The sequence below is a fragment of the Carassius auratus genome, chromosome 34 (assembly GCF_003368295.1).
Source record: "Carassius auratus strain Wakin chromosome 34, ASM336829v1, whole genome shotgun sequence".
Lineage (NCBI taxonomy): Eukaryota > Metazoa > Chordata > Actinopteri > Cypriniformes > Cyprinidae > Carassius > Carassius auratus.
Genome location: NC_039276.1, coordinates 15,305,392 through 15,317,705, shown reverse-complemented (window position 1 = coordinate 15,317,705; position 12,314 = coordinate 15,305,392). Strand labels below are relative to the sequence as shown.

Here is a 12,314-nt window from a genome sequence, read left to right as displayed (position 1 = left end):
GCCGTGTGGAGTACATTTTTAATGGATGGATGCACTTTATTGGACTTCAAAATCTAAACACCCATTCACTACCATTATAAAGCTTGGAAGAGCCAGGACGTTTTTTATTTTAACTCCAGTTGTATTCGTCTGAAAGAAAATCGTTAACTGGCTTGAGGGTGAGTAAATCATGCGGTGATTTTACATTTTGGGTGAACTATTCCTTTAAGTACACTTTTTAAAAGGCCACTTTGTTGTAATGTCATCATGCAATAAGTGACTGATTTTAAACTGTGTGAATCATATAAATGATAACTTGAAATGACATCGAAGACAAAAATAAGAAGAGAGAGAGAGGCTCTTAGATGTGCCACATGGACTTCTGTATTTGCGTGAAACAAACTAAATTTATACACACACTGCAGCTATGAAGGATTTAGCATTTCTTCAGACGTATCTCACTCTTACACTATTGTCCTAAAGTTTGGAGCTGTAAGATTTTTATTTTTATTTATTTATTTTGGATACTTAATCCGCAAGGATGCATTCAATTGACATTTATTATGTTACAAAAGATTTCTATTTTAAATAAATGGTATTCATCAATCCTGAAAAAAAATGTATTACGGTTACAGCCAAATTGTTTTCAACATTGATAATAATGTTAATTGAGCATCAAATCAACATATCAGAATGATGTCTGAAGGGTCATGTGACGCTGAAGACTGGAGTTATGATGCTGAAAATTCAGCTTTGCACAGGAATATATCACATTTTAATATTTTTTGCATCACATTTTTGCATCAAAGGAAGGAGTTACATAAAAAATATAAATTCAAGTAGAAAACAGTTTGTTTTAAATTGTAATAATGTTTCATAGAATTAAGGTTTTATAGTATTTCTAATGAAAAAAAAAACTGAATTGTTAAGAGGAAGCAGATTCAGAACCAGAACAACTTGTTTTCATCCCTACAGATTTATGTTTCTCGTGCATGATTGAGGTGGCACTGTTTTCCAAACCGGTCTAAAGTTTCACTAGGCTAAGTTTTCACATGTATGTAGTTAGGCTTTATCTTGAATGATAGAAGTTTCATTGGATGTCTTCATAACCTCACCTGTAGGTTTGGCTCTGACAGGAGCTGTTTGTGAAAGAAACGGTAATAGCAGGGCCTGGGGACAGATGAGTCTCTACCTGTTGCTACCGCTGACTACTGTGCCATGAGCCACAGATCACCCAATGACACGCTCACAAAGTCATGTGACCACAGAGCAGCAGCCAATCAGACGGCCCTGTAATCTGACGGGGGCATCTCAGGAGCTGGTCTGATTGGCCGTAATTGAGGAAGTGATGCTGTTGCTGTAGTGAGGGTGGAGGATGAGTCATCGCTACGGCTAATTTTAGCTGCACAGCACAGTCAGCGGGTGCTTTGGGTTATTTTCCCACATTGTTTTAGGAAATCAAACATCTGTTATCAGAGACTACTTATCAGTCAGAGTCAAAGCGGAGAAAGAAAAATGACTTGGCTAAACAGTGGCACTGAAAAATTAATCGTATGCAGCCAATCACTGTGTCCTGGTGAAATACTTTGATGCTTGTAACTTGTATGTATGTATATATACATATATTTTTATTATTTATTTTTATTTTTTTATTTGTTGTTACTTGTCATAATTTTTTCAGATTTAATGCAGATTTTTTTTAAAGGAATAGTTTACAAAAACATAAACATAAAGAAAAAAAGCATGCTAAAAGGACTACATTATGGCACTTTTATTTATTTATTATTTATTATTCATTTTTTCAACAAAAGAAAGTAAAATCATTGAAAAATCTAGATGTCATAAAAACAGAATTTAAATTAAAAAATTTTAACTTCGAATTTAAAACATGAAAAATAAATAAAAGCTAAAATAACCACGTTATGGTACCATTGTGTTGTATCTTTTCATTTTTCAACAGAAAAATGTAATATGTTTTGAAAACAATGTACATGATAACAGAAGTGTCTTTTTTGTAGAAATAATATCTTTATATTTCACATCTTATACATTTTATATCTTCATACAACTATATATATATATATATATATATATATATATATATATATATATATATATATATATATATTTATATATAATTTTTTTTTTTTTTTTCAGCAGAAGAAAGTTATTTATGCGAAAATGTATGATGGCAGAATTAAAATTTTGGGGTGAAATAATCCCTTTATGTTTTGTATCTATATTTATATCTTTTATGTTTGGTCTTATTCTTGTATTCAAATATCTTAACACGTTTAACAGAGTCTGTGAGGTCGGTTTGACTCGTGTCCTTTTGCAGGCATGTCATATTCAGCAGAAATAGACCCTCTCGCAACTGAACTTGTGGGGGAAGGAAGAAGGGCATAATAGACAGGATGTGACATCAGATGAGGGGTCAGACTGGCCCTGTAGGCCACCCTATTGAGCTCTTCCTTTTCTTTAGTTCTTCAGGAGGATATGACTTCAATGTCTAAGCATGTATGTTATGTAAAGATGGTGAGCACAATCATCGCTCGCTTTCAGGCACGCTTCCACACAATGCATGGCACTCAACGTCCACAATGACATCATGCTAAAGAACTGGCTGTTTCTGTGTGGTTTCCATAGCAGATTTTATTTTATTTGTTTTATACATTTCACAAGCTGGTTGTTGAGTCATGGAGATGCAGCGTATGGGACATTTTTAGTATAGACATTGACTTCAAGTTATATACATATGTGCTATAAATCCTGACGAGTTTAACTCTGTGACTTCAAGTATCTGCTTTCTTGTTCTCTGTCCACAGAAGGATGAGGTGTATCTGAATCTGGTGCTGGACTACGTCCCGGAGACCGTCTACAGAGTGGCGAGACACTACAGCCGCGCTAAGCAGACCCTTCCCATGGTTTATGTAAAGGTGCGGAGTGTTCCTGTTGTGTGTTTGTGTGAGTGATGTGTACGTCCTGAATGAAAGCCTTGGGCTTTGTTCCCGCGGGAGAGTCTGCGGGTCAGCCGAGTGTGTGTTGGCATGTGTTCCCCCTCCTCCCGAGCAGTTCTGCGTCACCAGTGTCTTGACTGCTGTGATGACATCATCACTGCTTTGTGCCGCGTCCTGAGCTGTATCCTTCCTGCTATTGGCAGGATGCGACATAAATAGTCAAACACACACACACACAATATGTGTACAGATAAAAAGATATGGGAGAACTTTCCTCTTAGAAGTTAAATCAGTGGTTCTCCACCAGGAGGTCAGGGTCTCAGCACACCTCCAATTAATGATTTAAGACAAAACAAACATTTAAAAAGTGATTTATAAACTTGAAAAATCATGCAAATTAATAGAATTTTATAGCGCTGTGGGAATTTCTATGAAGAAGTTATTCTGAGCTCTAAATTAATATTTTACTTAAAAAAATTAGAGTTTTTGTAGAGAAATAAATAATGTTGTCATTACACATCCTTACCTATTTACTTTTATTTGTGGAACAAAAAATGTGTACTTTTAAAGACTTTTGTGGCCACTTCTTTGCATATAATGAATGTGAATGGGGCTCTTTCAATCATAAAAACACCATAAGATAATCATAAAAGTACTCCGTATGACTCGTGAACTATATTCCAAGTTTTGGTGATGAACAGATCAAAAATCATCAATCACTAATAATCTGTCAAGGTTCTAAAAATAGACCAATGGATGCGATAAAATGCCACTGATGTAAATGCAGCTGTACTTGCGTTATATTATTCAGAATAGTCAAATGGACCACCTTTATGATCCTTAAAAAGGACTGTGGTGGTTTTTAAGTCATTTTCAACACCAGTCCCCATTCATTATATGTTACACAGCAGCCATTATGTTGTTCAAAAATTCACCTTCTGTGTTCCTTGAAAAAAAAAAATCCAATTCAAAACAGTGTATCTGGAGGATTATTATTAGAATTGAATTAAATTGTTAGATATTACAAGCGATATATAAAAAAAAATATATATATATATTATGCCGTTTTAGGGTAATTTGTTTTGCGAGCTGTTTTTATGACTGCGTTAGTAACCTGATGACTCTTATCTTCCTCGCTACAGTTGTACATGTACCAGCTCTTCAGGAGTCTGGCCTACATCCATTCCTTTGGGATCTGCCATCGGGACATCAAGCCGCAGAATCTGTTGCTGGACCCAGACACGGCCGTGCTCAAACTCTGTGACTTTGGCAGGTCAGTTGGCTTTTCGGATAACCTTTCAAAGGTGTATCGCGGCCCTAGTGGATCTGTGAAGTGCGTTTAACTGGTAATCCCATATTACACCTCACCGGAGGCTCCAGATGGTCTCGCTATGCTCGGAGATAACTGTGCTGACTTCAGCCTTCCTCATTTAACCTGCTTTTCACATTTGTCTGCATAAGAATACTGTTAAAGGTTTTAGGTGAAGTGATATTCGGGGATCTATTTCTCACTTGCCTTACACCTGCTGGCTGTAAATGTGAATGTGAATCTGCCGTTTGTTAATGAACACCTTATACTGGGGACTTAGAGAGATGTTCCCCCTGTGACGGTCTGTCTTTTTGTTCGCAGTGCTAAGCAGTTAGTACGTGGGGAGCCCAATGTTTCCTACATATGCTCACGCTACTACAGAGCCCCCGAACTCATCTTTGGAGCAACCGACTACACCTCCAGCATAGGTACATGAGCTTTAACTGTACTACCATGCAAATCATTTCTGCTTCAATAAACTACTCCTCCATTATGCTGCTATCACTTCTTATCAAGGTAAATATGCAAATTCATGTCAAAAGTGACTCTTGTGAAAAAAGAAGTACACTGTAGTATTTTTATTTTTTAAAAGAGTACTTAAATGATATACTTAAGTGTGATCTAAATATAATTGCATGTTAATTGCAATTAAATACAAATGTATTACATTTTGAATTATATTAAATGCAATTCGATGTTTTGGTAACACTTTTTCTGCGAAGCCCATTTTTATAAGAGTATTCGTAAGGCATCATAATGATAAAGAAAAACTTATAATATGTTGTTTCATCTCATAAATAATCATAAAAACTATTATAATACATTATAAAATGTACTTATTTGTGTTCATTACTTTTATGAGTATGATTATTTATGACGCGTCATAAACGCCGCAACATTTACTTAATTTGTAATGAATGCTAAGTCTCATATCTTGACGTTATTTATTGAAGATCTCTACAGTATCTTACTGACATTACAATAAATATTGTTAAAATCAGATGTGCCATATTACACATTCATCTGATCAGATATCTGATCTTATGGCTGTTTAAGTAAAAATATATATATATATTTTTATTATTATTGTTGTTATTATTTATAAGTGGTCTTTAGTAAAGTAACAAGTTAACAATGGCAAGATATGAGACTTATAATACATTATAACTATGAGAAATATAATCCATTGTAAGTTCATTGAATGCATGGTGCTCATAGTGTTTAGGATAGTGTTTGGTGTCAGCCCTCCCTCACTCTCCCTCTTTCCCTGCAGACGTGTGGTCAGCTGGCTGCGTGCTGGCCGAGCTCTTGCTTGGACAACCCATTTTCCCCGGCGACAGCGGAGTGGATCAGCTGGTGGAAATCATCAAGGTACTGGTGCCACTACACCGCCACTTCTGTCTGAGATTTAATCTCAGCGTTTGCATGAGTTTATAGGAAGAGCAACAATTGCAGAGCCACACTCAGTTGATTTAGGTTTCTAGCTTTATACGAGACCGTTAGCATGATTTACGGGTGTTTCTACAGTTTTCTAAGGTGAACTCTCTTAAAACGTCTCACACTCTCACTGGTGTGTGTGTAATTACAATACATTGAAATACATTCCATGCAGGTTTCAGCAGAAATTATATTGTAGTTTGCCATAAAAAAAGTCTAAAACAATAAGCTTTATCCATAAAAGGTATTTGAAAACTTGATTTTAAAAAAGCACACACAATGAAAATCAATACTGTAGCTTGGTTAAATGAGTTTTTCAGTCTAACTTTCATTTTAGATTTCATTTTCTAGAGTTCATTTTAATAACAGTGAACCCCGGAGCGTGATGGTCCTGTAGAAGTGCGTCTGAATCAGCTGTGCTCCTGTGCTGTGATCACGACTGGTGTTTGTGTGTGTTTGTGGTCTCAGGTGCTGGGCACCCCCACACGCGAGCAGATTCGGGAAATGAACCCAAACTACACCGAGTTCAAGTTCCCGCAGATTAAGGCCCACCCATGGACTAAGGTGAGTAAACAGGTACAGGCCAACTGTTTTCTACTTCTAGCACAGCCGTCTCCCACCTCCGGCCGTCATCTCCACTCACTGTCCTGACTCCATTCGCGTCGCGACTCGCAGACAGCACTTCGTTATTGTTCTTAGACACACACTTCTCAAGTAGTTGATGAAAGAAGAAGGAAAACTTCAGTCCAGATTGTGCTCTATCTGAGCTCTGTTGTGATGGCTAGCCAAGTGACCTTATACAGTCTATTCTGAATCCTAGTGAGCTGCCTACGTAGGAAACCTGGTTCAGAAAATGTAGGTGGAATAAATATGTTGCCGCCTTAGCTTGATTTAGAAGAGAGAAGGCGGTGTGTCAAGATTAAAAAAAAAAAGCTGACATTAGAAATATGGAAATATACTATATGTGTACTACATAGTGCTATTATGGTTCATTCAATACTAAATAAAATCCAGAAATAAAAAGTTTTTTATATTTAGGCAGTTTACGAGGGTTTGGAACGGAGCTGATGTCACATCCTCATGTCCATTTGATTTGAATGACATCACCAGACATGCTTTCTACATTGCTTGCTGACTTCATTACACTTTTTACAATTGTTGTTTACCTCTGTGGTATATATTTTAGATTTTGGGTATGCACTATTTTTTTTTTTTTTTAGTTTGGGGTCAGTAAGATTTTTTTTGTAAAAGCGGTTGATACTTTTAATCAGCAAAATTTGTCGAATTGATTAAAAGTAGCAGTGAAGACTTCTATAATAGACTTTTATATTACACAAATAAATACTGTTATTTCGAACTTTCTATTAATCTAACGATCCTGAAAATTGAACACTGAAAATAATATGAAATGTTTTCTGAAGGATCATGTGACACTGAAGACTAGAGTAATGATGCTGGAAATTCAGCGTCGCATCACAGGAATAAATTATTACATACATATTTACTGTCGTTTCTTACTGTAGATCAAATAAATGCCACCAAATGAGCACAAGAGACTTCTTTCAAAAATATAACACAGTCTTCCTGACCCCAAACTCTTGAACAGTGGAGTATGTTATGCCTTGCAACTGAATCTGTTGTCATGTACGTCAAACTGAACTTGCTGAGTCGTTTGAAAATGCAGTTGAAGGACAGATGAACTGTTCCAGATGGACACTGGTAATAATCTTGATACTTTTCTTTAGTTTGATTACAAAGGGAGATTTACACAAACAAAATCTCATTTTATTTATTACTTAAAAAAAAAATCATACTTGAAAATAACGATACAGATATCAAATTGATATTTTGGTACACTAGGGCTTTAGTGCAGATTAAGTATTATGGCAGGATCTCTCAGCTGCCCCCTGGTGCTCAATGTGTGTAGTGCACGACTGAGCTGCAGGGTGTGTTTAGTTTATCCTGCTTCCAATCGGACCCTCCCTTCAACAAACGCTTACCTTCTGCTCAGGATATGCCCCAGTGCATGTGACGCAATCACCTTGAAAGGCTGAAATGCCTTCCTTTTCTTCTGCTTCAAGTTAGCCAGAGCTAGTTTACCAAAAAACTGTTAATTTATAGTGTAATAATAAGTTAGATATAAACAAGTCTTATTTCGATGATTGCATGTCTTGCTCCGCTGAAGACAAACACTTTAAAGAGTTAGCTACAAAAAGCAAATGAACATTTCGTCCTTATAACTCATGAAAAAGTATACAGTTCCTTTAATGTGATGCCATAATGTCAGACTGGCACCTCATTTATAAAGATGTGCATATAATCGTCCCAAACGTGAACGGGAGATAATTTGCTAAATGAGTCATAGATGATTCAGTTTCTTATGAATGATTCATAAAACTTCCATAGCTCAAGGCATGTCGCGGCTTAATCGCAAATCATGCGAATGAGTGATCTTTCAGATGGAATGAAGAAAGCTTATGCAAAATGTAAAATGTTATAATGCGTGGTTATTCATTCAAAAGCAATGCACATTTTTTTATTATGCCATTATGTAAGTGTTATTACTATGTTATTATACACGTAGCAAGCAAACTCTACAATAAAGTGTTGCCGTTCATCGATACTTATATCGAAGACAATATACATCTTGGTTATAGACTCTTACTAAGCTTCTGGAATGTCTCTGCAGGTGTTTCGGCCGCGCACGCCTCCTGAAGCCATTGCTTTGTGCTCGCGGCTGTTGGAGTACACGCCGACCGCTCGACTGACCCCGCTAGAGGCCTGCGCTCACTCCTTCTTTGATGAACTGCGGGATCCCAATGTCAAACTTCCTAATGGACGTGAGAAACCATCCTTATTCAACTTCACAACTCAAGGTATGGCATGATTTTGCATTTGCTTGTATGAAGAAAAGGTGCTGTCAAATGTAAAGTAATCAGCTTTTTAATATGTTTTCTTTTTTTTTTTTCGTTTGGCTTGACTCAGAGCTGTCCAGTAACCCATCCCTGGCCTCTATCCTAATTCCTGCTCATGCACGTAACCAGACAGGAGCCTCTACCCCCACCAACGCTTCTGCCACCTCAGGTCAGCCTTTGCTTTAGACGCTGTTTGTGCTCATCTGACATCCCTTGTGTTCTGGAGATAGCTCACTCTGAGACACTGTTAATATGTCTTAGTGCTTTTAATGAACAGGGGTTTTGTGTCAAAGTTTTTACTGACTGTTTGACTTTTATCAATGACATAAAAATGGACAGAGTATAGAAGAATTAATAACACATGTTGCCTATCCATCAAAAGTAATAACATATTTCCTTCTTCATTTTCAAAAAAAGTTTCAAAATATTTTTGAATGGAAATTAAGGGGAGTCGCAGCACACGACGTTGTACAACCAGTGTTGTTACTCTATAAAAAAAACTATAAGAAACTATGAAAAAAAAATGTTATTGAATCAAAGTTAATACAAAATAAATTGTCAATATTAGACTATGAAAAAAAATTAAATGTTGCATTGGAAACTAACTCAAAATAGGTTTGAATAGATTGATGTACTGAAATGGCTCAAACTGAATTTAAAGCTAAATAGATATATAAAAAATAAAAATAAAATAATAAAAAAGCTCATAATAAATGCTGTATTGGTATTTAATTAATACTGTTACATAATTTAACAAATATCATGACAAAAAAAGTAATCAAATTAATAATAATACCTTAAATAGGCTTGTCTTGTCAAATTATCTGATTTTTTTATAGAAGCTTTTTTTACAGAAGTCTTTAGTGCTCATCTATATGATATCATTTGTGGTTTTATGCCTTTTCTGCATTAAAATAGACTGCCAAACTGCTTATTTAAACGTATTTTAAATGCAAATTTAATAACAATGTAATTATTTTAAAAAGGCTTTTAAATTATTTTATTATGATACAAAGACGGTTGTACCATGCTGACATTTAAAACTAAATTAAAAACATGTTCATCATACAGAAACTGCATTCTAATCATGACATGCATGAATTGCATTTTGAAATGAAATGAATAGATATGACAGTATAAAACATACAATATATGCTAATAACAATGTTTTGTCTTTGTGTCCAGATGTCAATAGTGGAGATCGCGGTCAGACCACAACTGCAGCCTCTGCCTCCGCCTCCAACACCTCAACCTGAGAGCCCCAGCCAATCAGACCTGACCCTGCCTCCGAGGCCACGCCCACCCTACTGCTCACCAGCTTATCGGGCAGGATTCGAGTCATGTAACCGCCACTCTTATTCAGACTGCAAGAGCCAACAACCTTCATTTATGATTTTTTTTTTTTTTTTTCGTTCAGAACGAGTTAGCCTCGTCGAGTGTAATTCACAAAAGTGACAGAGACAGAGAAAAAGAGAGAGCAGCTGGGAGGGTTAAACCACAAATCCTGGTCTGTGACCAGCCGGAACTTTTTTTTGTTTTTCATTCTCAGAGGACAATCTTATTATGTAAGCAATCCGGTAGCCAGATCCATCCACTTCCGTTCGCATCTGGGCTCCCCTTCTCTCACCTGGACACCTTCTCTCCCTTTATACTGTCCTGGGCCTTTAATAGCGCATGGCTTGAATTTGGTTGGGAGCACCCCATGTATACAGTACACATATATATACATATAGTGTGTATATTTATATATATATGTATATGTATGTATATGTATTGGGTGAAGATGATGCAAGCATTCAAAACTAGAGGAAATATTGTATCTAAGCGTATCTAACAAACACAAGGCACTGTACAAGAGGTATAAATATAAAAAACGCATGTCAACCACAAAGACAACAGAGAAATACTCTGTTACAGGAGTTTTAAGTCGGCTGAATCTATTTTATCTTGTTTTATAAAATGGGCGGGCTGTAGGGGAGGGGCAAACCATTTGATTGACAGGTGAGATGTGTGTCTCCATCTCTGTGTTCATGTATGATATATACATACACGGTTTATATATATATATATATATATATATATATATATATATATATATATATATATATATATATCTCTAGCATCATCAGAATCCATTACAGTTTGGCCGCTGACTGAAATGATACAGTAGTCTGCTGTTTTCAGTTAGCCATTAGAAATCACCTTCTGTCCTGATTTCCTCTGGTTATTTATTGTCGCGTGTGTGTCGGTGTCGTGATGTTCAGATCCATTGTTCTTATGCACACAGCTAAACATAAAGAACACATGAAGAAACGCATCGATGTGGCACTGACTTCACAGAGACTGTGTCTGTGCTCCATTCGCGATGTTAAACTGAAATGGCTGTGTTGTTTTAACCACTACTTTTTTCTTCAACATGTCTCGGCATCACTTACAGAAAGACGTACTTCTTTCCTTCCCAAAATGTCTTAATGCGCAAAGCATGGCAGTATATAAGAAAACGACAGTCATGAATATACAGTACAGCACAGTTGCTCCTCACCAAATTCTGGCTTTTACTTTTACTTTTTCTGTTTTGTTTTGATTTTTGTATAATTTGTGAGCGTGCGTGCCTGTGTGAGTGTGTGTGAGTGTGTGTGTTCTGCTATGTACATAAATATGCTGACCTGAGAACTGTAAATGAGCGAAAACAAAGACGAGGGATTAAATGAAAAAAGGATCAAAGAAATAAAACAGATTTAAAAGATCAGGGCAGACATGACCTGTTTGTTGGATAGTGTAGACAAGGAGCTTGCTCCAGCCATATAGTTCAATCTTATATGTACAGTAGGTGCCAGCTATATTATTGTAACTATAACTAGTAATGTATAGTGTATCTATAGTTTGGAGTGCCTTTGCTTCCATACACTTCCTGTCCCTAGACCACGCCCCTTCCTGTGACCCTCTGCAGGTGCTGTTGATTGGTCAAGTCTGAATGACTGACAGCCGACTTCATTTACTATCAGAAACCACATTCAATGGCATTTCTGTAGATGTTTTTCCTCACTTCTTTTTTCTCTCTCTCGAGTTCGGCACAAAGGTGTTTTTGTGTGTGGAGGAAGTCATGTTCCCGTGGAGTTAATCGCAATGTATGTTCTGACACTCGTTCCACTACCAAAGTGAACCAACTCTGAGTGTGCTGTGATGTAACTGCGACATCCCAGGGGCAATAATAATGATTTCTTTGTGTGTCCGCTCGTTGGCCAGCTGACAGTACGTGGTAGAGATGTCACGTAGCTCCCGCCGGACCCTCAATGTAAAGCTTGCTTGTAAGATGCGCATTCACAGATGTGTTGCTTTCCATGAATGGTGTGACCACGTCATGTGACTAAAGTTAGAGTAAGAATGTAAAGACGCAAGGTTTAAAAACAATTGCCAAAAAAACAAACAAAAAAAAACAATTGTTTAAGGACTGTGGGCTGAATACAGACTATCGCATTACATACACTTGCTGGGAAAACAGTTGTCTTGGTTTAAAATGGAAAAAAGGAATAAAAATAAAAAAACAAATACAACATGTATAACATTAATATTACTTGAATGCCTCTGTTTGTGACTGAAAATTTTATTTTATTTTAAATATATTCTTTTTCTGTGAAGGTATGCTAAATGTCTCCTCTCCTTGTAAATATGCCCGTTTTGGTCCTTGGTGTGACTTGGATTCAGAGACTAGTTACC

General features: G+C 36.5%; 1 protein-coding gene across 2 annotated transcripts in view; it reads left to right on the top strand.

The window, feature by feature from the left end:
* Positions 1 to 10,019, top strand: part of LOC113053287 (glycogen synthase kinase-3 beta-like) — a 35,396-nt gene extending 25,377 nt beyond the window's left edge. Inside the window, exons 4-11 of one of the 2 annotated variants that reach the window (XM_026218196.1) lie at positions 2,805 to 2,915; positions 4,079 to 4,209; positions 4,567 to 4,673; positions 5,519 to 5,616; positions 6,151 to 6,258; positions 8,372 to 8,558; positions 8,668 to 8,766; positions 9,783 to 10,019. In XM_026218196.1, coding sequence (XP_026073981.1) covers positions 2,805 to 2,915; positions 4,079 to 4,209; positions 4,567 to 4,673; positions 5,519 to 5,616; positions 6,151 to 6,258; positions 8,372 to 8,558; positions 8,668 to 8,766; positions 9,783 to 9,853 — 912 coding nt within the window. In that variant the 3' untranslated portion in view covers positions 9,854 to 10,019. The remainder of the gene's footprint in view (positions 1 to 2,804; positions 2,916 to 4,078; positions 4,210 to 4,566; positions 4,674 to 5,518; positions 5,617 to 6,150; positions 6,259 to 8,371; positions 8,559 to 8,667; positions 8,767 to 9,782) is intronic. The other variant, XM_026218197.1, reaches the window with a different exon arrangement.
* Positions 10,020 to 12,314: the final 2,295 nt, after the last annotated feature.